This window comes from Scomber scombrus, chromosome 8 (assembly GCF_963691925.1).
Source record: "Scomber scombrus chromosome 8, fScoSco1.1, whole genome shotgun sequence".
Classification (NCBI taxonomy): Eukaryota; Metazoa; Chordata; class Actinopteri; order Scombriformes; family Scombridae; genus Scomber; species Scomber scombrus.
This window is the reverse complement of record NC_084977.1, coordinates 8,147,347-8,173,008: the sequence shown is the minus strand read 5'-3', so window position 1 is coordinate 8,173,008 and position 25,662 is coordinate 8,147,347. Positions and strand designations below refer to the sequence as shown.

Sequence of the window (25,662 nt, the reverse complement as noted above, 5' to 3'; positions counted from 1 at the left end):
CCTTTTTTAGAGTATTTTTACATTGCCGTACTTACTTCTGTAAAGGATCTGAACACGAATACTAACTATCTAACTGCATTTACTTCCAAAGTGGAGTGATTCACAGATTCAAGGTCCACCTTAACAGAGTTATTTATGTGTTTATTTCTGTGTTTTATATGATTTTATCACTGTACAGTTATAGTGTAAAGAAGCTGATCTGAATGATTATTCTAAGCATAAAAAACATACAATCAACATTTAAAAAGAACACACAAATAACCTGTAAAAGAATTATCCACTGCAGGAAAATGGAACAAAAATAGAGCTGTTATGTTATTATAGGGTGTGTGTGTGTGTGTTGGGGGGGGAGTAGGCCCCTGATTTCATAGACAAAGCCTCCTCTGCTCTTCCTGTGCTCTAGCGCCCCCAGCAGGCGTAGGGCGGCGGTGCTACAATCAGCCATAATAGGCGGTAGGAGTGGATGAGCCTGAGCCGAGCAAGCAGTCTGTCTTCACAGGGGAGCTATATACTCTTGTCGGAGGTGATACCGTCCTCCGCTTGCCAAACACCCTCTCTTCTGACTTGACACCGGAGCAGGATGTATTGATCTGCTGCTTGTCGTGCTTCTCCGGTTGATCATCCATGCGTCAGCGCCGGGAATGGATCAGGAATCCGGTGTGGCGTCTGCAGGGAGTTTCATCCCGCTGAATGAACATGAACAGAGATATTACTCAGGTCTCCACAGCGTTTGCCAAGCTGACACCTCAGGAAAACTGTCGTCCAGCAAAGTGGCAGAGCTGTTCAAGGCGTCTCAGCTACCTCCTGAATCCCTGCATAAAGTGAGTGTCGCACATCTGCGCCTGCTTGGTCATCACATGTTATCAAGTGTGTGAGAGAGAGAGGGAGAAAGAGAGAGAGAGTGAGGGGCTGGAGCTGCGGCTGCTGATCTGCAGGGAGACACACACACAGCACCGTCTAAATGCTGAGCCTGTGCTCTCCAACATATGATAATGAGCCAGGAGATTTCCTTTGTGAATTCTCCTCCTGATGCTGTGTGTGTGTGTGTGTGTGTGTGTGTGTGTGTGTGTGTGTGTGTGTGTGTGTGTGTGTGTGTGTGTGTGTGTGTGTGTGTGTGTGTGTGTGTGTGTGTGTGTGTGTGTGTGTGTGTGTCAGAGAGAGGTCGTCCAACACCTGCTTTCTCTTTACCCTTCTGTCACACTAAAAGGCAGCCCCATCACTTCCTGCAGCAGCTGTACATTGGTCTGTGTGTCTCCCCACTACATTTACATACTCTATATGTGATGCTCAGGTTTAAGGTTTATTCTTACTCTACCGGGGAGAGGCTGACAAATGTCATTTCACTATAGAAACCAGTGTAGTAAATGTGTGTGAAACTGTCCACATCATAAAAATATAATATAATATAAAAGTTTTTATAATTAACACTGAGTCTGGTTACTACCATGCTGAGAAGTACTTCTAATGTGTTGAACTTTGTATTGATGTTGACATTGAATCAGCTTAGAAGTTAAGGTTGGCAAAACTACAAATTACATACAGTATGCTTTACATTACAGCCAAAACAAAGGGCTGCAACTAATGATTATTTTTGCATCAGTGATCGAGCTGTTGTCAGTCTTCTCGTTTTGTCTGTAAAATGTTACAAAATGAAAATATAAAAAAATCAGTTTCTACAAACTGATGTCATGTTGTTTTCCCCCTAAAACTACACTGAACATTATAGTAAGACTATCTAACCTTTGACAGAGGAACACAATTCTTACTCTTACACATAGTAGTAGTTGAAGTTGATTCCATGATAATGCACCTTTTCTCAATTCGGTACACTCAGGGGTTTTGCTGCTATAGCTACTACTGCTCTGGTATGAGCAGTAACTTAAGGTGGCTAATGTTACCACATTTTAGCCAGATGTATAGCTGTATAATCACATTTGACATTGTGGCTTTTCTCCATTTTTGCACCAGTTTTAAAAATATCTTGTAAATGTTGCTTGTGGCTCTTAAGCAAAATATGCATAGTCACTTAAAGTCTGTGTTAATGTTTGTGAAAGTTAGATTGATGGTATGAGGTAATACTTTTCCACATTTTTCAAATCAAACTGCATTATCAAACAATGATATTGTGACTGTGACATAAATGAATACAGACTTGATGTTCCCTCTGATGGATTACACAACAGTTTTCAAAAGGCTAGTAATAGGATTTCTATATACAGAAATGAATAAGAAAGATATTATCATATATCAGACTTCAGCATTTGGAAAAAACAGCAAAAAGGTTATACATGATTTGTAGGTGAGAACACATGCATGGTCCTTTAAGGTTGCAGCCACTATTTTACTCATTGGTGCTTTCAAATCCTCAAACCAGGCAAAACCATGCCAGACATAAATGAAGCCTATGAGATTTTTCGGCCATGTCTCATAAATATAAAAATATTTCCATCTCTTTTTATATAATATATTTTCTATGAATGGCGTGCCTGACAGTACACGTATTATCAGGGGTAAACAGTTTTTTATTGGCTCTAAAATACAGTAGAATTACTAAGTCAGAGTCATTTTGCTGACCCATCATAGAGATATAAACACATTTTTCCAGCTCAGATGAACACAGCAGGTTGCGCCCTCTGTTCACACCACCCACGGTCCTGAGGGGTCGGCTCCCAGCGACTGCAGCCTATTGTGTCTCTGTGTGGTGTCAGGAAGTTTGGCATTGAGCTCTGCTTCCTTCCTGTCCGGCTTGGATCGCCGCCACCACACAGGGGTGATTGACACACAGCCTTCTGAGCTGTGTTTGGCCCTGCTGCAGGATGCCTGCAGGATCACTCTTGGACTCGCTGCCGACTTCTGGGTCATTATGTCACGCAGTACCAGAGAATTGTAAATAGTGCTTTTCCTCCAGGTTGTACGATGGGTTCGAAGTTTCATCATGATCTGACTTGGCCTTTTTTAAAAGGTTTATCAAAACAAGGGGAATTTTCCATCATCTACTGGATGTAGAAAGGCGGTTTGCTGATTCATGATTGACCTAGTTTGAGCGGATTTACAGAAAAAGGATAGTTACTGTGTGTGTAACCTGTGTTTACCGCAGATAAGTAGTAAAAGTATGCACTTCTTCCTGTTAAGCTGTCATTACCTTCTGAGAAGCCACTAGTCATTCAGAGAAAGGCACAGCTTCCCACACATTACACTGCTATGGAATCAATTGTTACGCTGATTACATAGACTTCCAGTGCAGACCTTGGGTCATGCTGTTATTGACTGAGATTATTCTCGCTGCCAACCGAGCACATGTTTCTCATAACATTTTATCATATGAACATAACAGCCACAGCAGCCATTTGGACTACAGTACATGGAAGACTGAATGTTTAGTGGGATGCAAACCACTTGAAAGAGTGGTGATATGAGGTGAATATCCCATAATTGTCTGTGCTTGAGATGCAGTTTTCAGGTATGTGTCGCGTGTAGTCACATATTAAGGTGCTTTTGTTGACAGACGTTGCTGTGGAACCTGTCTTGGTTGACTAAGGTGTGGCCTCACAACTTGCAGAAGGATTACAGTCATGCACACAACTTGATGGTCTTGTTAAATCCAGATCTGACAGTGCCAACTCAACTATATTGTTTTCAGACCCACTGACATTTCCTCTAGTGCCACCATGAAGCTAACATCTCTGCTTTTGAGTGAAATGTCTCAACAATTATTAGATGGACTGTTGTGAAATTTGTTGCAGTCTTTCGATGTCTCCTTCAGGATCTGCTGAACACTTTTTCATGCAGTGCCCATATCAGGCCAAAATTTCCATTTGTCCAATATTTAATGTAACTACTGTAAATACTTTACTGTCAGCCTCAGTGGTAGCAAATGTGAGCATGCTAACACGCTAAACTGAGGCTGAACAGTACAAACTTTATACCTGCATAGCTTCAGCCTGTTAGTAATGTCATTGTGTTCATGTTAGCATGCTGACGTCAGCAGTTGGCTCAGAGCACTGCTGAGTACAGCATAGTTGCACGGCTGTACACTGTACTTTCCAATCTGGTAAACATAAAATATGTGCCATCACGCTTCTGTATGTGGTATAGTTTTGCTTATTTGCTATTTTTCATTCTTGACTAGCAGAATAGTTTTTTGCCATAGTTTAAAGTGATGTGCTAAACAGGAAAATCAGTTTAAAAGTGAATGTGTTGCTCATGTGTGTCAGATATACAGCATATTACAGTAACATGACTAATAGTCAAACTTAATTTCCTCCCTCACTTTATCAAATGGATATATGATTAATTCAAATCTGAAACCGGGGGTGATATGATGTGAATTTAAATGTTTCTGGCAGTTTGCCATCCTCTTAAAATAACTTTTCCCCCTCAGGCTAAAGATGTGGCCGGCCAGTCTGTTCCTCAAGGCCTTCCCTGAGCTTTCTGAAATAATCTGGTCTCGTCTTTTCTCAGCTGACCTCGCGCACACTCACGAGCACCGCAGACCTGACCTTCACTGTCTGCCCTGCACTCTCACTAGCCTGTTTTTTTTGCATCCCATTTATCTGTGAAAGCTGTTGAATGAATACAATGCAAGTCAAGCAGAAATAATGTCTCATAAGGCGATATATGAACCGCACGGACCCCACCCTCCCCTCAACCTCAATTAGACAATGGGTATTAACAGCACTGCTGTCATTCATATCTCATAAATACATACCAGCAAATCTGTCTTCTACAAAGTGTGTCAATATAAGTTTGTACAGTAATATGCACTGATTCACTTAAAACTGGACTTTTGGATCTTGCATGTTAATGGAAAAACTTGTTAGTGTTAGATAAGCGGTGTTGATCTGTTGTTGCCAAAAGAAGAGCAGGAGCTCCTCATGTTGAAACTAAAACAGTGCAGATGACCTTTTCTATGACATCTCGCTTCTAGTTTTGCTTTTCTGTGAGTTTTTTTGAGTCTAAACACATTTCTATAACTAACTATAACTATATACTATAACTATAATAATTATAACCACTATCTGAATGTGAACTTAAGTCAATTGTCAATTAAGAGCAAATGTCTTCCTCTTCATAGCAATGATGATGAAAAATGAATAGTGTCTGGTTCTGGTTCTGGTGGCAGTTTGAGTGGTAGTAGTAGTAGTCAACAACCTACTGGGTAGAACTGGCAACTGATCCAGGGTCTCATGTTGTCTTCGCATCAAATACATCTGGGTAATTTGAATGAATTTAATTAAAGGAATAGTTTGATATTTTGCCAATTACACTTTCTTGCTTCTCTGGAAGAGTTAGATAAGAAGATTGATCCCACTCTCATGTGTGTATTGTAAATATGGTACTGCTACTGTACCAATGTGACACAATCTAGCCAACAACACATTATATAATAATTACTTTTATCATTTCATTTGTACAAAAGTTGAAGTGCAAAAGTCACAAGTTGTATTGTCACATGGTGTTATGTTTTGGACATTATTTGGTCTGGAACACTAACTTCCTATATTCTTGTCTTTATCAGAGTCGTTATTGTTGCATGTTGATCAGTTTCAGCTTCTATGAATACTTCTGTGAGGGATTCTGTGGGATTACCGTTATTCAAAGTTGCTTTGTTTAAGTATTGTATTTATAGTAAGAACCACATTGTACCTTCTTATTGTAAAAAAAAAAAAGAAAGAAAAAAAAACTTGATTGTCCAACATAATCCTAATCTTCTTTGCTCCCCCAAAGCAGCCATAGTACCTCTAATCAAAAGAGTGCTGCTGCTGGATAAACAGATCCTACTGTTCTGCTTATCCCTCACATACTGTTTCTTCTAGCTTTATTCTGCTAGTGGAGTCCATAGTGTTGTTGTATATGTTATCTCGATCACTGTGTAGCTTACTTCACTAGATTATGCTACTGAAAAGAGGCAGACACTGCAGGCAGTATGGTGAGACTCATCAGGGTGAATCACTTCGTCACAATGTTAGAACACTGTTTAGGAGACTTTTGCATATTTCAGTAAAATCATAATCTTTATTGTTCGAACAACAAACAGCCTAAATCTACCTGTGCATGAACAGAATATGTATCATTTGGAAGTGAAAATGATTTGGTAACACTTTATTTTACTATTTGTGATTTAAATATTCATATAAGTATGTACAATTCAATCCCTAATCGAGTGTGTTTCCATCCATCCATTCATTCTTCTGTTTTTAGAAGAAGAAAAAAACAGTTTTGCTGATTGATTTCTAAGAATGTGCTGTTGAACATTTTTTATACAACAGAATCAGTGTGTATTTTCTGCAGAGCATTACTGTATACAGTATATTTTGAGCTGGGGTATTTTCCAGGAAGTTATCTTGATGTCCTTGTTGAGTAAAACCTGGAACTTCAACAAAGATATAAAATGGCCTGATGTGACTTATCCAGATAACTCAGTAAATCTGAATCATGCACTAGTAGTGTTGAATTAATATAGCTCCAAAGTTTAAGAGCCTCAAAAGTCTCAAAAGCTCAATCTTGTTTAGTTTTAGTCCTTAACATGAAACAGCTTCTGAGTGCATCCTCATCTACATACTGTGTAGAGCAGAAGCTGTAACCCATTGAAATGCAGTACACATGTAGTCTTTACATCATTTCAATCACTTCAGGAAGTGATGTCATGATGATGTGATAGAATAGCAAATTAGTCTTCTCTACATTTCTGTATTTTTATTTATTTTTTTAGGATCACAATATGAAAGAGGGGCTTCAGCCAAGCTTGGTCACAAGTTTCAAGTAACAACCAGCAAACCCTGATCAGAAGATCTTTTAATTGGATTTCTGACTTTAATGAGGAGCAAGTGATGGGTGATCAGAATCTGTCCCATGAGACCTTTTGGAGGACAACGTCAAGAGTTCTTAGCAGCAGCATTTTGGACCACTTGTAAACAATACAGGCATGTTTCGCTGAGCCAGGTGAAAAGTGAGTTACAGTAGTCAAGATGAGACAATAAAAAAGCTTGAATTAACATTTCCATCTCAGCTTGAGACACAATGGGCCTGAGCTTTGCAGTGTTCCTCAGCTGGAATAAACAAAGTGTACACTATACTTTAATACTGAGAAATACTGATGAAATGATCACTCGCCAGGAGTGTGTGATCGTCATCTTTAACTCAATATATGCAGCTAACTGTCACTGAGCTGATTTCATCTTATATAAAACTCTGTGAAATTTGGTGGAAACATTTCCTGATGCAAGCATATTCACACAATGTAAATTTCAAACTAATGAGCAAAATTAAACAAAGTTGAAGACAAAGTGTGTTAGAGAAAAAAACCCATTCTGTTTCACATCCTATCACTTTGAAGTTGTGCTAAAGCTTCATCAAACGGAGCGAGTGGGAAGATGTGAGGACGCGGAGGGCCTAGGGAAAATACGCTTTCTAATTGCATCATGGGTAGTGGGAAAAAGAATGTCATAAGACATTTTTCTAAACTTCTAACCTGTTTTTCAGGTGACTGAGGTGTGTGGGGCGAAGCGTCTGGGTTACTTTGGTACAGCCCAGTTCTACGTGGCCCTGAAGCTGCTCGCTGCCGCCCAGTCTGGTCTGCCCATCCGCCTGGAGAGCGTAACGGCCAGTAAGTCTGCTGCTCAGAGAGGAGACGTCTTTGGAGAGCAAAGGGGGATCAGGAGATTATCTTTAACATGCCAGGATTTGGTCTAATCTGGATGAAAGGGGAGTCGCGTGGAAAGGGCTAAGTGGGTTTGCCCTTATTACAAGAGCGTACACAATCAGTCACACCCCGGCCAAAGCGAAAATCTGTTTTCTACATAACACATGATAGCCTGGTGGATTATTAGAAAAAGTATGTTCAAAATTGAATGTTGACCATGGTGTAGCTCAACTCAAGCGAAGACGAACTGTGAATATCCTGATTAATTCCCTTAGTCTATTTCTAGTTGTATAAAAGGTCATCAAATAGGAAGCTGCTGATCAGACAAGATCAACAAATTCTTTAAATACTTTTGTCCATTTGAAGCCTATTGTTATCGGGCTTTAGAATTAATATGTTTAGGTAGCTGATCAACTGTAAGAAAAAATCATAATCTATCAAAGATTTTAAGAATCACAAAGCATCCTAATGTCTTCTCTTGTAGATCTACCTCTACCCAGATTTGTTGGGCTGAAGAATGAACCAGAGATGCGATACTCCACCGTCCCTCCCAGCATAGATGGTCAGGGGGCTCAGAGCGGGACCGCACCGGGTCCTCTCACCCGGACTCCATCAGACAGGGGCACCTTCAGACACCTGGAGACCAGCGTAGAGAAGAAGGTAAGAGAAGAGCTCGCCAATCAGCTCAACATGTAGTTGCGACAAGTTACTCTCGACACTTGTAAAAGACACAATGGATCATTGTTAAGATGTCTCAGAACTACATTCAGTGGGTGTGATTATACTAAGGAAGTGTTTAGAGTTGAACAAGAACGATGCACTGAGCAAAGACATTCCAGTCTGCTATAATCATCAGAGCAGAAAGGCCCCGTTGATGAGAGATTAGAGGACAAGGACGAGCCTCCTTAAAGCTACCAGACCGGCCACAAGCATGCAAACACTCGTACGCAGAAGAGGGACTTAATGAAAACTCAATAGGGATGCCATGCCAAGTTGCTCTGCATCATCAGTCACACGATCACCAAAACTGCTTTCACTGAAGAGTGGATGAAATGCCATCTAACTTAATTAATAGCAATAATGGCTTTTAGTGCCCTCTCTCTCTCTCTCTTCATTTGCTGTATGCATGTTAGCTGTCAAATAAAGGAAAAATGTGAAAAAAATGTAGTAGAGAAAGGGAATGGGGGCTCAAATAAAACAGCTTACTCGAAGATAACAGTGACTTTCTGTTATTTTTCCTCCACCCTCACAAGATCTCAATGGTACATGACACTTTTTGGCCTGAGATGGAACAGGCATTAATATGCCACTAAAAAATGTGCATATCTCATGTTGGTGTGTGTGTGGTCCCAGCAACTTGTCAGACAGGCCAGGGAGGATTTGCTCTTCTTTTTCTATGCACATTGGCTACCTCAGGCTTTGTGTATGTGAATTAACAAATATTCTGTCACTGTGCCGGAAGGAGCCTTGGTCTCCCCCACGATCACCGTGCAGTACACCGCCTCGCTCTCCACTGGCTTACCGCAGCTACCCGTACACAAAGCAGAGGACTGAGGCAGACTCACAGATAGGTATGACAGCTTTCATTTCAATAACAGCAATGCACCCTGTAAAAATACCTCATATTTTTATGTTTAATTTAGAAGATTAGTTTTGTTTTTATTTAACATGAGGTCATTTTTTCTTTGAGGATACGGTTATTCAGCATTTTTAGACCAGTGAAATACTGCAATAGACTAAAACTGCAAGAAGATGTGTTATAGTAGCCATGCATTATACATTTCAAATGAATTGAAATTAAAAAGATGAGATTTTACACCATCTCTGCACCTGTTTAATCCTCCTTTCTTTCCTCTCACTTTCCTCTCTCCTGGTCCTGATCAGTAAAGCTCTAATTCTCTCTCATCATATTTTGGAGCTGGTGTAATCAGTAGGAAATGATTGCATGTTCGCCTCAGGTTTCTCCCTCCACTAAAGCTGTGTTTTCTTTCCCATCCTTCAGCCTATGAAAGCAAACATTCCTCACGGCCGATCATTCAGATGGAGCAGCACTCTTCGCCCAGTAACTACGGGACCAAACCCACTGTGGAGCATCCTGCTATGGCTCGGGTACAGACGGAATTTTTTAGAGCTCCATGATCACATAAATTATTCTTTATGTCATTAAAAAAGTTTAAATTATGACTCTGCTTCCTTTTCATTTTTTCTGTGTATCTTCCCAGGCTTCCTCGGCAGAGAGGCTGGACCAGCAGGGTGTGGTGGACTACTCTGACGATGACCCCTGGAGGATCACAGAGGAACAGCTGGAGTATTATACTAATCAGTTCAAAAGTCTGCAGCCCGACCTGGGGGCTCTCATCCTAGGTATGCACACCACTCCTCAATTCCACTTATTAATACAATGAAAAATCAAACTTTCACACTATTTTATGACTCTGATGACTTTTTTTGTTTTCCAGGAGCTGTTGCAAAGAATTTCTTCACAAAATCCAAGCTCCCAATACCAGAGCTCTCCCATATTTGGTGAGTGCTGACTCACAGTGCTGTGTGTCCTTGCTCTGTTCTGGGGTCAGTAAGTTAGGTGTGCCCACTGAGTCAGACACAGGCCTCATTTTAAAAGTGCAGTCTTCCTCAACATCTATTTTTAAACTGTTTCATCATTTTTTGGAACAAAGTTGATAAGAGAAATAAAATGTGATTTGAAAATATAAATAAATATCCTGTATTTGAAATTAGTCAATCTTTAAAGACATTTTTAGGAAATCCTCTTGAGGCATTATTAGATGAAGACTGATAACACTCATCACTGAAGCCAGTTAGCTTTAGCAAAGACTGGAAACAGGGAAACAGCTAGCCTGGCTCTGCCCAAAAACAATAAAAATCCACCTATCACCATATGAACTGACATTTTTACACTTCAGTTTTTGTTAAGATTAAACAAACTTGATATAACATGTTTATTAGTGAGCTTTAGAGGTGCTGCTTGGTAGATTTGGAATAAGCTAGGCTAGCTGTTTCCGCTGTTTCCAGTCTTTTGCTAAGCAAGGCTAAACAGCTGCTGGCAGTTAGCTTAGAATGACATGAATGAATTTACAACACTATATTCACTTAATATTATGTCTATTGTGTATATATTATGTATATTATGCCGTGCTTTTAACTTTCATTATTGATAAATGTTGAATATTAGCAAGTCTGCACCACTGTAACTTTTGTATTTAAAAGTTGCTAAGGTGCTTCTATGCTAGCATTTATGATAATACAGTATCATTTGTGAGAGGCTGATAATCTGAATTTAATAATGAGTGCCATTTTTGGTTTTGCAGTTGTTCTTCATCTTTTCCAATCTCCATCTTTTTTTTAAGGGAGTTGAGTGATGTGGATAGAGATGGAGCTCTCACTTTCTCTGAGTTCTGCACAGCCTTTCACTTGATTGTGGCGCGCAAGAACGGTTACCCTCTCCCAGAGAGCCTTCCTCCGACCCTGCATCCAGGGTTTACACAGCAGGAAGAGGATGTACCGGATACTCCTGAAGTAAGGGAAACAGCCATGGGTCTGCTATCTGAAGCATGCGTGTACTATTCTGTCCTTTTCACTGCTTTTTTTGATAGTCTTATATCAATATGATGCTCTGTTATTTTGCAGAGTGCAGAGGCTCTTATTGTCTTTGAGGATGCTGAACTAAGGCCCAGTCAGATGGTAAAACGAATCCCCACACTCCAGTGCCATTTTTTAAGTTATTTCATCTGAAGTCCATCTTTGTTGCCTGTAGGGGGCACTAGCAAGCTTAACATGAAACAGCTTCTGAGTGCATCCTCATCTACATACTCTTTAGAGCAGAAGCTGTAACCTCTTGCAGTATTCATGCAGTCTTTTTTTAAATATTTTTTACTTTTTTTATTTTGTAGTGTTCATATCAATCGTACAACATATTGTACATAATGCAAACTGTTCCCCCATACAAACATCCTCTCACCCCACAACCAGGAAGGGTCAGTTACTTCTTGAGTGGTTTACTTCTTACATGCAGTCTTTATCATTTCAATCACTTCAGGAAGTGTTGTCATGATAGTAAATTTGTCTTCTCTACATTTCTCTATTTATTTATTTTTTAGGATCGCAGTATGATAGAGAGGCTTCAGCCAAGCTTGGCCACGACTAAACAAGATTTGAAAGAAGAATCCTGTAAACAAGGTAAAATTACTTAATAATTTTCACGTCATTATTGTTAAGTAATCCAGAACATTTAAAAACGTTCTATTCTAAAGCAAACTTCAGTAAATGTGTGAGAAATAACATACCTAAATGCAAATAAGCACATTGTGTTTTGTTTTTATATCCTTTTTATGCACAGAAGTAGACAGTAGTGGTGCATCTTTATTTTCTTAAGAACTTCATACATGATGAAACCTTCAAATCTTGATGTGTTCAATACTGTGTCCACAGAGACAACTGTTAAGAGGGTGACAACATCTCAAGAGAAACGAACTCTACAACTTCCTGAGAGGCCAGGTGATACTAAAACTCCCGTCACGTGGGAAAATTAAAACAAATCCTTTATGTGTCAGGTTTCAGATACACAAACCTCCCATTACTCTCACTGTGTGGAAAGTCTTTTGTGATTTAGTTGATAATATACAGTGTTCTGTGTTCTGAATGATTTCATATATTTTTGTGATAAAAAATAGCTGCAAAAATGACAGCCAAAGTGTGTAGTGGTGATACTTTACACACGTGAAGTCACAGTTTGTGGTTCATACAGGGAAGTAGCTGCTTCTCATTTACAATAACTCACGGTCGACTCATTCATTTAATATATACTTCCTCACAGACGCTGTGCCGCGGCCTCAGGACCTCGACCCACAGATGAAGACAAAAACTAGACCGAGGTGAAAATAAACCTGTGACAACATAGATATTAATTAAATAGTATCTCGTACCCATACATGAGCTGCTCATTAACCTCATATGCTTTGTTTTTCTGCCACCGTGGCCTCACCTTTAGGTCCTACTCCAGCACGTCTGTCGAAGATGCGATGAAGAAGGCGGAAGAGCCTCCCACCCCTCCACCTCGACCTCAGAAAACCCACTCCAGAGCCTCCTCGCTGGACCTCAACAAGCTCTTCCAGCAGGACGCTGCAGGTACGACCCCCCCCCCCCCCCCCCCCTCCGGTCTTCACTCAGCTCTTCTCACAATATTAGTTTTCTAACGCAGTATGAACCGCCTGTAGCTGTGGAGCGTTTTGTGACCAAGGTATTGTGTTTGGTTTATGACAGTTCTCCTTTCATAGGGGAACAAAAGGGGAAATGTTTTTTTATTGTTCAGTCTGAAAGGTAAGAGGCTCACTTGAGGATTAAAAATAAATCAGACTCTGATTATAAAAATATGGGGGGTGTATTTTTATTTAAAGAGTGCAATGTGACTCCTAAGAAGAAAAAAGAAGTATTGCAGAACTGGTTTATCGCTTAGTGATTTTTTTCTTCTGGATTTTAGGGGTGAAAAGTGGATGGTTGCCTCTTCCTCCAGCTCTCCCACCTAGACCATCAACTTCACAGGTACGTCTGATTTGATTAAACTATTACTGAAACAATCTGATATCAAGTGAACAAAGCCTCTGTTGTTTCTGTGGCCTCAACCTGTACAAACATCTTATTAATGATAAAAGAAAGCTATGGTTAATCAGTACCAATCACCTCTTTTGTCAGGTTCCTCATTTTATCAACGCTGCAGACAAAACTCCTCAGAAAAAAGTGCAGCAGCCAAACTTTGCTGACTTCAGCCGCTTTAGAGAAGAGGTGAGCACAAAATCTGCTTTACTTCCAGATTTTTAACTTGGAATTTTGTCGTGGTTGAAAAAAAAAAAAAAAAAAAAGATCCCTGCAAAAGTTAACTTCGAATTCCAACCCGGATTGTCAGCCTTTTCCATCCCCAGATTTTCCACCTTCCATCTCAGACGTTTGCACTGTAAATGTGTCACCTACAGGTCACGTTAGTCATGTATACCGGCCTCTATTTCAAGACACAAATACACTCAAGGGCTATGACAGCGGTGTACATCAAGGCCTGCACCGCTGTGGACCGCAAGCAAGTGAATATGTGGAGGATTTATTTATGGCTGAAGTGACAAGTCGTGCATTTAGCTCGAGCTTCATTCTCTTTGTCCTTTGTTTGCCTTTCCTGTCACTTTTTTCTCCTATCTGTTGGGTGTATACTTGTATCCTGTTACACCGCACAACAATCTAGCACATGTTTAAGACCGGTGGACAGTTTAAAGATTGCAGGATATATCATTGTCCTACACAGCAACAAAGCAGTAAGATGATAGGATGGAATTTAAATGTCAAATAGAAATGTATTTGTCATTTACGTGGCGCTCTCTATGAGTCCCAGCGGACATGTGCTCTTGGATTTCTAACCCCATTCGCCTTTTGCCGTATCACCGTTTCTCCATCCTCCCACAGGATAACTTAGTCGTAATTAAAACCAAGCAGGCTGGATGATCCCAAATGTGGTAATATCTTATGTGTGTATATATTTAACTTAGTAAGACAAACAGAAACTCATACCAGCCAGAACTCTTCGGAGAGAGAGACGCGAGTGAACTATAGACGTAGTTAAAAATAGCTTCCTTAACATAAAATATGTCAATCTTAAGTTAAGGGTGAGTATCAGATACCAGCTCTTGCAGCGCACTCTAGGGAACATTTGAATTTGCAGTTGTGTCGAGTAGAAAAACACTCTCACATCTGCAGGCGTTTACTGTTCATCCTCTACGGGTGTTGCAAGGAACAAAAAAAACTTGCATGTGACCTGTTAAGTTGAACAAACATTGTTTTATTATGCTTGACTTCACTTTCCTTTTAATTTACCTTCACTTCAAGTTACTTCACTTGACTTCAATTTGTTTACTTAACTTCATTTTACTTCTTTGACTTTTCAATCAGTCCTCTTAACTTAATTCTTCACTCTCCCTTCACTTTCTTTATGTCAATTAAAGTAACTTGTCTTCAGGGTTGGGAAGGTTACTTTGGGGATGTTATAAGATTACTAGTTAGTCTATTTAAAATGTAATAAGTAATGTAACTTTTTCAATTACTTCATCAAAGCAATGTAACTTATTACATTTGATTATTTATTGATTGCTTCTCTAATTTTCTAATGAATGTTTTCAACTGTTAGGGTAAATGTACCCATTAAGCACCAAAATCTATTTAAGGGAGATCATTTCTGATGAAGCAAGATGTATCTCATTTGAAAATGTCCATGTGTGCTCCAAATAAGCCCATGTCATAATTTATTTATAAAATATTTAAAAAAAATATTAATTTCAAAGAATTAAAATCATTAATATATGTATTCAGTGACATGTTATATATTACAAAATGAGGACATTTTTTTTAAGTTCTGACTTCAGTTTTAACTCTTTGTAATCATCAACATCTTAACTGTAATTGAATGAGACATTTTTTCTCAGTAACTGTCACAGATTACAGTTACATTTATTTAGTCACTTAGCTTGACTTCATTTCAATTTATTTACCTTCACTTAATCGAACACTTTCTTTATTTAAGTTCCATTTCCTTAATTTCACTTTCATGTACTCTTCACTTCACTTTACTTGTCTTCACTTAACTTAACTTATCCTCACTTAATGTAACATAACTCGACTTAACTCCACTTCACTTTTCCAACCGCAGCAGTAAGAAGAAACTATGGAGCAGTTGGTGAGACGCTGGGCATGCAGCCAGAAGGGATGCTACTGCAGCTATGACCTGAATGCCTCATCTTTGTATTATTTTTTTTTCAAGCGCAGCAGATCTAAACACATGTATCTGTCAGTCATACCACCGACCCTCAGCAAGACTCACTGGCTCCTCTAGAGATTGTAGAGATTAAGCATTAATCCAGCGGACAAGTTAACACAGTCAGCCTGAATTAAACAGAAGCTAAATCACCTCTTCTCTTATTTCTGATGAGTTCTCATCGTGCGTATTTTAGTACAGTCACCACGTGGTGTCGATACTGTACCTTCGTATCCGGCCGGTTACTCATTCCAGTTAAATGAGACCAGCTGTGACAGTGACTGCACGTCTTCAGTAACACCAGGCCCTCGCATTGCTGCAATGAAACAGGCGTGACCTTCGGCTGATGTGACCACACACATGCAGTCGATGGAGCTCCTGCAGTTTATTCTCACAGTAGCAGCTCGGCTCCTACGCTACCTAAAATGTTTCCATGCTGTGCTTGTGTTTCAGATCCAACGGTGCAGCGAATCCAGAGGCCATTTGTTTGTGTCTTCTTACGATCGTGACGGTTGCATTGCTCAGCAAAATAGATTTTTAGGGTTTTTTGGGTCCAATTTACAGCGGCAGCATTTAAGCGGCCTGTTTAAGCCATCAGGAAAGCCGAGGCATTTCAACTGCCACCGCAACGGAGACAGCCAGCTCTTAGAAATGAGTGGATCAAATTCACTAAATCCAACATTAACAGATGGGAAATGTTGCAGTGTAGAAAAACCTACAGAAGGTGCTGCCTAGTAAAAATTTCAAAAAAAAAAGCCTTCAACTTTCAAAGCGACTAATCTTGCTGTGTTGCTAAGTGCTGAAATGAAGAAACTGACCTCCACGTGTAGGACCTGCATGGAAGGCTTTATACACTCTTGCACTATTAACCTCTCTGCTGAATGAAAGCAGGTGGCGATATGTTATATATTATGTCCAAAGGAGAATAATGGCTGAAATGCAGCAAGGAGATGCAATAAAAGCAAGTTACAGTAATCCATCATGGCTGCCCCTGAGCAGACAGGGAGCAGAGGCTGGAGAGCACTAGATCGTGGTCCCTGCAGGGAAGGTGCTGATTTATCCACGATCAGGGCAGGCACATATCATCCCGCCTGTATCCCACTTCTCTTATATCATTTCACCTCCTCGTGACATCAATGCACTTACCTTTGCCATCGTTTAAAGTAAAAGGAGTTACTTTGGGTGCATAGTTTATGTGTAATTTGTGCTGTCTTGCAGGAAGAGAGCAGTATAAAACCTGAGGAGCAGAGTCCACGTTCTAGATTTGGTCAAAATACAGAAGACTTGACAAATGCTTCGAAACAGGTCCGAACCACTCAGATAGACAGTCTGTGTTTTTCTGTTTCAGTATGCAGGTAAATGTTTTATTTCTGATAACCTTTCAGGAAGTGATCACAGTTTGTCACACTCAGGTTCCACAGAAGCCGGTCCGCAGGAAATACCACCCAGACAGCCAGAACCTGGAGCCGGTTCCTCCACCTGCCGTGCAGTTTCCTCCCGCTACCAAACCCACTCAAAAGTCAGTCAAATATTTGCCTCTTTAATCCTAAAATACAAACAAATTCACTTTTCAACTAAATCTGATTCAGTGTGAGTAGCTTAAATGCGCAGCAAAGGCTAAAATTAATCTGAGCCAGGAAAGAAAACTACATATTTGGAAAGTGGCTTATGTTAAAGCTGCACTAAGCAATATTTCTGTGCAAACAATGACTCAACTGACTGTATAATATGAACGGGGTGGCTCATAGTGATGAATACTAGAGCCTGAACGATACTGCATATTTGAGGCCGATGCTAATACTGAAATAAAAAATTCTGATATCAATATAAAGGCCGATAATATTATAGGTACAGAATATATAGATAAACGCATTTTTTGTAATGATCCCTCAAATGTAATAATATTTACAGTTTAAAATTAAACCTGATTGTATAAAATGACATCAGTGCACTAAAACCGTAAACTTCTCTGTGAATTAATAATGATAATAATAATTAGAATTAAAATTAGCTATGAATTTAAAAAAGCATGCAGAACAAACAAACAAAAAAACAACATATGCATTTATTAAATTTGACTTAAGGAAAAAGGTCAAATATATATAAAAAGATTTTTTTTAAATCGGCACATACATATTCACTGATGCCGATATATCTGTGATAGGTGAATATTGGCTGACCGATATATCAGTCAGGCTCTAATGAATACACAGATAATTAATATTCAACTCTGCAGCTCCCCTCAGCTGTAGGAAGCTTTTTAGTGTCTTTAACTTATTGTTTTGGCAAATGTACTGTTTTTAATCACTCTCACCGCTCTTATCAGCGTCATTCTTAGCCGCAGCAGGCGGATGTTTTCACTGGACCAGCACCAAACGACAGACAGACAAAGTTAGTAACTGGCTAGCGAACATAGTGAAGCAGTTGGCAGCTGAAAAAATAAGCTATTTTCCAGTTTGTTGCTTTTTGCTGTTTTTTTTTCTTTTCTAAATGCTCCTAATGCTTGTAAAGTTAAAAAACTGGTGGAACACAAACAATGCTAAAAATTGGTTTAAGTTTAAACCAATTTTATCAGTTGATAATAAATGATAAATAAAATCATTATGTTTACAGCTTGATTCGGCTTGACACCTATGTGGTCAAAAATAAATACATTTTTATGTAGGTTTAAGAACTTCTTAAAGTGTGTTCTCTGTTTTATGTGTTCAGACCTGATCGTTAACCCCTGAAAGCCATACAGACATTTAGGCACTCCTTAACCCCCCTTAATGACTCCAGCATATGTGCCTCTGTCTCCTTATTGAGCAGACAGCTCATTGAAACTGTCAGTCAGCACAGTAGAAGGTGACTATCAATAATAGTAGTGACTGCTAGAATTGGCTGGTTGATTGATGTAAAGCCCCAGTGCTTTGTTCTGGTTCTTTTGGTTTCCACTGTTTCTAGGCGCTCTAACTCATTGTTTCTTAACTCAAGACTTAATCCTATCTCCAAGCAATGTCCTTAGACCCCCCCTGTAAGATCGAAACAAATAAGAAAGATTGTTGAGGAATTGGTTATATAATTATTTGTACATTATGCTTTGTACTCGGTTGTCTATTAATTTGTCTGTCTAAAATGAATTTCAAACTCAATAAAAGTGGATTGATTCATCTTTCAGACCGCTGTCCAAACAAAAGAGGGAGATCCAGATGGCGATCCGAAAAAACAAGGAAACCAACGCGGTGTTGACGCGTCTCAACAGCGAGCTCCAACAGCAATTGAAGGTCAGCCCATCTTCTATTTCTGGGAGAACGAGACAGTTTGTAGATGCTGCACCGGTACGCACACATCATTTTGCTGATGGTAGTGTGTGTGTCCATCTGCGTGAACGGGTGTGGACTACATTAGCGGCTCACCACATTGACTTTCTGACATTCCCCTGGCCTGTGCCTCCTCTGGGACACCGTGAAATGGGAAAAGCAGCTCGGCAGGGTTCAGAAAACACACTGACAGGGTGCATATTTGGCGTAACAGATCACAGCTTTGAGTCTGACAGCTCGGTGAAGAACAGGAACTATTCACCACATGATAGTGTTCATGTTAGCAGTGTTTTGAAAGTTCTTGATTGCGTGTCGGAAGTGGAATTTGACCGTCTCTCAACTGAGCGCGACAACACAAATGCTCCCAACGGTCCAACTTGGTGAAAAACCCCTGAGCTCAACTGTCTGCTCCGCTACCCATCACTCAGAGTTGAACTAATGGCACAGACTGAGCTGTTTGCATTGGGGATCTGCCTGTGGCACACGTATTCACATTTGGAACACATGCCGCATGCCTGTCATTCTCCTCGTAAATGATCCAGTAGTGAAACCTGCACGCTCACATGCAGCACTTTTATAGCTTCAATACAACTGAGACTAAAGCTTAAAAAATAGAATTGATGTAGCAACTCGTAGCCTATTTAAGGACGTTCTCAAATATACAGCAGAGTATAAAAATGCTGCATATACACAGCTTGATTTTTAGGTTTTAAGCTCTTATAATTGCAGTCTTCTCACATTTGTACTCTAAATTAAGGGATAATTCTACAAGTTTCTTAAAGCATGTGTGGAATTTTGCGGAGAAAGGCATATGTGTCTTTATATAGACTCAGCCCTTGTTGAAATACCAAACAGCCATTGGCATTCACAACTGTCTTCTTCAAAATAGAGCCTAGGACTGTCAGGCATCCAGCTACAACAGTGTGGGTGTGCGTGTGTGTGAGAAAAGAGGCTGAATGAAAAGAAATAGTTCTTTTACTTTTTATGAGCTCAATTTAGAGTGATTAAGCTATTAAGGTGGAGTTAAGCTAAGCTATTCTGTACCATTTCACAGGTCAAGAAATTCTTTTCAGATCTAAAACGGACACCTTTGCCCTTTAATCCAAAATTGGTTTTCAACTGTCAACCTTAGATTAGCTTTTTTTTGGGGGGGTGGGTGGGTTTGTGTCATCACTCCCCACTCCCTGCTATGCCGGACATGGTGCTTGAATGCTGAACATATTCTACATTCACACAGTAGCACAAGTTGTAAAACTAATTTTATTGTGGTATCCTCACTGCCCATTCAACACTGAACATATTCTTCACATATTGTTCACATTATTCCACATGAGTTGGCTGACTCAACTGAACATGTGGCATTTTCTTTAGTACCACCCTAAGGGCAAATTTGACATTTTTGTATAGTCCTACTGCTCATTATGTTGAGCGCTTTCATATTTTGGGGAGTGATGAACATTTAAACCTTTTTAAAGGTGCAGTGTGTAGAATTTAGTGGCATCTAGTGAAATGGACTTGGCAGAAATGGAATATAATGTTCACCAGTATGTTTTAAATAGTGTATAATCACCTGAAAGTAAGAATAATTGTTATTCTTAGCTTAAAATGAGTTCTTTATATCTACATAGGGAGTGGGTCCTCTTCCAAGGAGGCCATCATGTTGCATCATCATGTTTCTACAGTAGCCCAAAATGGACAAATCAAACACTGGCTCTAGAGAGGACCTTTCAAGTTGTATAGGTTCTCCTACATGCTTGGAAGTGGAGGGTGAGGGGAGTGGTAGTTGGTTGCAACCTCACTGCTAGATCCCACTAAATCCAACAAGGGCAGCTCGGAGGGGTTTAGTCTTGTTAAAAACCACCGTTACCATGGCAAACAAAGCAAACAATTTAATTGCATGCCTGCGGTGTGTCTCTTGTTCAGAGTTTGTGTTTTCTCGTTGGCTGCAGGTGGTTCACCAGGAAAGGGTCACCTTGGAGTCCCAGCTGGAGCACCTGCGTCCTCTGACCTCGACGTGACTGAGCCTGAAGTCTCGATAGAGTGGCGCTCACAGCGTTTCACCGGGATAACTGTACAGCAGTATCAGTGAATGTTTAAGCAAGTTGTTTCTTTTGTGATGAATCCAGAATAAATGTAAAAGGGCTGCTGACGGGAGCAAAAGTGCATCGTACACTCAAAAAATGTGACTCTTCAAGCCCCACATTCAAATGTTACTCTGTATTACTTTTAATGATGTTTTGCAGGATTACCACACATTTTTTTTTAATCACTGTATGATATGCACATGTAAAATATCCTGTTATTGACTGTGACCTTCTAACTAGTTTTTCTCTACTGAGTTACTGATCCCCCCCCCCCCATGAATCTTACCTTGCTTACAACACATGTCACAGTTGGTGCACATGTAATCATGACCGCTTATGTTCTGTGTTAATGATGGAAAGTAAAGAACTCTCATTTTTCAGTTTTTGTATACAATGCATATCATGCACATCAACATATGGTCTAAAGCAAGAGATAGTGCTACAGATTAGTTATTGAATCCGATTCATTTTTGCACTTAAAAAAAAAGAAGCACATTTGTGAGGTTGAACTTCATATTTGCAACATTAGATATGAGTTGAATTGGATTTAGCTACATCTGCAGCCAGCACACATGACTTGTTGGCTGCTGACAGACTGTAGCACTGGCACTTGTAGCTATGAGGACACTGAGGAATGTTGACACTGGATTTGTATAAAAATGTGTATCTTTTACTTGAAGATTTGCTCCATCTTTAATCAAAACACTGTCTGTTTGAAACAAAAACTGCTGATTTTTAAGTAAAATCCCCTCAGAGTTATTTTCACACTGTATCCATACTTTAAAAAAGAGCCCCATTAAAAACCCAACCAGCATTAACAGTAAAAAAAAAAAAAAATCAATCAATAAATAAAAGAGCACAATATTCCTCCCATGTTTTGCGAGATAGATCTCAAAACAGCTGATGTCTTGATGAGCAGAGGAGGTTTTGATTTTATCTATGCACATTCTTGGTGCTGCTGAAACTTCCTTTCCTTTCCATTTTTTTCCTTTCACATCTTAATTATTATTGATGGTAAATGGTGGGAATGATACTTGATACTGCATGTTTGCTAAAATGATGTGAGCATTGGAGAATGAATTAATCTTAAATTGTGCACAATGAGCTCTGCGCTGAAGACAATAATCAAACTAATAAAGTTGTCTATTTTTATTGCTTGTAATCCTTTTTATTACACCTTATTGTGCAAGAGAAATCCATTTTCAGTTTCAGTCACTAACTGAAAATAAAATCTTACTCTTTTAGCACAAGAGACACGAACAGAGATATTTTAATGTGTTCAAATTCTTCTGTTACTTGAATGAGGGCATAAACTTCTCAAGTTATATATTTCCTACGTGCAAAAAAGAGAAACCTCTGGACTATACTCCTAAAATCATGTACTTCTTTTCATTTTAAAGGCCCAAAAGTAGGTGACATAGAAGTTTGGCTATATTAACAGATTTATGAGAAGTCATTTTCACGTCCTGTGTGTGAGGGCAAAAACAAAACCAAAAAAAAGATGAAACTGACTGCAGTCATAACCCTCTGGCTCTCACAAAGCAGCTGTGCTTTCTCCGACACAGACACAACAACCAAAGGTCAGGCTGATCACCACTGATGGCTGTATTCCCAGACCCTCCGCCACTGCCGTCCAAAAATATCCACTGACACACTTGGCTCCCATTTAGACACCTCACACACTGATATGCCTATTTCTCACTTCATTCATGCTGCATTCAAGTGCTGTAACGAGCTACTCTGATCAAACCAAAGTTGTTTTCATGTTACTCATGATATATTCTCCTCATTCTTCCTGTAGAATGGCAGCGTATAACTCATATTCAGGATGTGAGGTATTCTGTTAAACTAAATTGAGCCTAGCGGAGGCCCGAAGACAAGCACAACTGTGTGAGTCCTTGCGGGTGATTGAAATCGCAGGACATTTTTCACAGAAAAAGCAAAATGAAACAGATTCTTAAATCTGAGCCTCCGATCCAAGGAAAACATCTGAGTCCAACAAGTCGATCCCACATCTGAGAAAATGAATGAGCCGGAATGAATGAGTTCAGTCTGGTAGACAGACACGAGATGCCAGACGACAACAAGGCGCTCATAACTCCTCCGTGCCATAACCAATAATATATGGCACAGGCCAGCGTGTCACTACCTGCCGCCTCAACTTACGGTACATCCTCCCCTCACTTATTTTATCCTATGCATCAGGAGCGGAGTGTGTGTGTGTGTGTGTGTCTTATTAGATCAGACCACTTAACAGGGAGCCATTCTCACTCAACTATAAATACCACTTAAAAGTGTTTGGTTTGCATTTTAAGATGACAGCTGCACGTGATGAAGAAACTATATGTGTCAGCTATTTGTTGTCTCTAAGTATATGCCTGGTTGATATAATTGCCATCTAGCTATGTCGCACAAAGCCAGCAACAGGTTTATTATTATCTACAGCACATTACAGTTATTACTATTAATGATTCTTCTAGCTGGAGACAGAGTAACTTGGTGCTCTTGGGCAGAAATAGACTACATTTGAATAAAGCAGTAACTCACAGTTAATCAAATGAACTCTATACTGACTGGAAAGAGAGCTGCAGAACACGCTTTCAAAGCCCAGTGTAAATAAACTATAAACCTGCAACAGGCTTTAATGACTTGGATCACCCGGTTGGCTAAAAGTTAAAGCTGACTCTTCTGACAACAAAGATTAACAGTTTTTTGTCTGTTCAAGTTAGGCCTTTGTTGCAACACCATTACTCAAAGATGACGACATACGCCACGTCTCTCATCTCTCCTTTGTCCCCCGCCGGGGCTTTGCAAAGGTTGCACTTCTGGTGTGGACATTGGTTAGGCCACAGGAAGGGCTTTAGGCTGTCACCTCTGCTGATTCTGGCCCCGTCAGCTGGGATTTAGCTAAACACTCATTCAGCAAATGTGAATGAAGCTCGGCCTAAGCTGTCAGGTCTATGCGTACAGAGGTGAAAGCAAAGATTAACCTAGACAGGGATATGGCAAAGTAACACAGGAATCTTCCACTGTTTCATCACACATTAAGAATGAGGCAAATATGTAATGTTTGTTTTCACTAATGAAGCAACTAACTAAAATCGAAGCCCTGGAAGTCGCAGAAGTTGATGTTTATTGAGAGAATTTATAGATATCCTGCTTGTTTCGTATCTGAACTACTTTAACTCACATACACACACAGAGAGAGAGAGAGAGAGAGAGAGAGAGAGAGAGAGAGAGAGAGAGAGAGAGAGAGAGAGAGAGAGAGAGAGAGAGAGAGAGAGAGAGAGAGAGAGAGAGAGAGAGAGAGAGAGAGAGGGTTTCCATTACCCTAAAATTAATTTATGTTAAGGGGATTTGCTTTTTGTCCACGTAAGGGAGGTGAGTCCCCGCAACATGAGGAATACCTGGACACACACACACACACACACACACACACACACACACACACACACACACACACACACACACACACACACACACACACACACACACACACACACACACACACACACACAATAAGGCAAATCCAGACTGCACCTGCTGAATGACTTTAGAAACTGTCCACCCCTCTCCATTTACACATTCAATATACCCATAGAACAGGGCGGGGGCTCCGCTGTGTGAAAAACAGAAGCAGTGTGATGTCTGGCCAGGATACATTACATAAACTCAATTTATAAACATTTGTGAACTCTGAAAATGAGATGATATTTAAAACTAGTACTGCAACTAACAATTATCATATTATTATTATCACTTAATCTGCTAATTATGTTACTGATTGATGGATTAAGGTTAGTCAGTGAACAGTGAAAAATGTTTCACAGAGACTGAGGTTACACGTATAAAAAAATGCCCTTTGTCACCTTTCTGACAGTCCAAAATACCAAAGTTGTTATCACAACTTGTGCATGTCATCAAATGATAATTTCATATCCATATCATGTTACCAGTGAAATATAGCATTGATTTTAATATTCTTTTATCTTTTTTTTTAAGATGGATGGTTCATCACCAGCCTTCATCTCTGATCTCAGTCCATATTCTACATCCAGACCCCTCAGATCCTCTGATCAGTTACTTCTCTCTGTTCCACGTTGGCCAGAATCAAAAACGTGACCGAGCTTTTTCCATAACTGCTTCCTGACTGTGGAACAGTTTGCTCCTCATCATCAGATCTCCCCATCTATCACCACTTTAAAATCCCAGCTGCAGACCCACAATTACAGAACGGCTGTTCACTCTCTCTCATTTTTTTTACTAGAATGAAAAAACAGTTAACTGTGTATATTACAAGTTACTTATCCATTTCTTTTGTTTTGACAAATTATTTAACTGTATTTTACATTTTTTCCTGTTAAAAACATTGGTAACTCCTGTTATTTTAAACATGCTCTTCAAATAAATTTGACTTGAATTCCAGATAAAAGCAACTTGAAAATGAAAATACACTTTGGGTCTCCTATTACATATGTGTGCTTGTGTTCATAATGAATCTCAAATGAATTGTACTTAATACACAGACCAAAGAGAGTGTTCACAAGACCAAAAGCCAAAAGTAATAGAGACAGTGTCTAAATGGTAGACTATATTTTTTTAGGAATTATAAATAATGTATCCTGTTCTCCTATATTTTATTATCTACATTAATATTAGTCTGGCTCTATTATGTAAAAACATTATTCCCCCTAAAGGTGTTGCAAGACTATAGTGTTCATTTTTCCTGGTGGCTGTGAAGCTCACACGGCAGCACAGCAGTGAGGGGTCCAGATCCTGGAAAGCCTACTGCTCCGCTCCAGGTTTTACCCCACCTTTTTTTAAAACCACCTC

At 39.7% G+C, this 25,662-nt stretch overlaps 1 protein-coding gene across 1 annotated transcript; it reads left to right on the top strand.

Annotated features, from left to right (window-relative positions):
* Positions 1–641: 641 nt before the first annotated feature.
* Positions 642–20,763, top strand: reps2 (RALBP1 associated Eps domain containing 2). Its single transcript, XM_062424536.1, has 19 exons — positions 642–821; positions 7,483–7,606; positions 8,127–8,302; positions 9,105–9,213; positions 9,645–9,750; positions 9,846–10,006; positions 10,102–10,165; positions 11,008–11,176; positions 11,288–11,345; positions 11,756–11,836; positions 12,089–12,154; positions 12,474–12,531; positions 12,648–12,784; positions 13,137–13,198; positions 13,349–13,439; positions 16,651–16,751; positions 16,832–16,965; positions 18,604–18,709; positions 20,695–20,763. Exons 1-19 carry the CDS (start codon positions 642–644, stop codon positions 20,761–20,763), a joined length of 2,052 nt encoding a protein of 683 aa, XP_062280520.1.
* The last annotated feature ends 4,899 nt before the right edge of the window (positions 20,764–25,662 follow it).

Coding starts and splice junctions, on each gene's coding strand:
- reps2 (XM_062424536.1), top strand. CDS start 642: ATGGATCAGGAATCCGGTGTGGCGTCTGCAGGGAGTTTCATCCCGCTG. Junction 11,346..11,755: donor AAGGCCCAGTCAGATGGTAA/AACGAATCCCCA, acceptor TATTTATTTTTT/AGGATCGCAGTATGATAGAG. Junction 13,440..16,650: donor CAGCCGCTTTAGAGAAGAGG/TGAGCACAAAAT, acceptor TATGTGTAATTT/GTGCTGTCTTGCAGGAAGAG.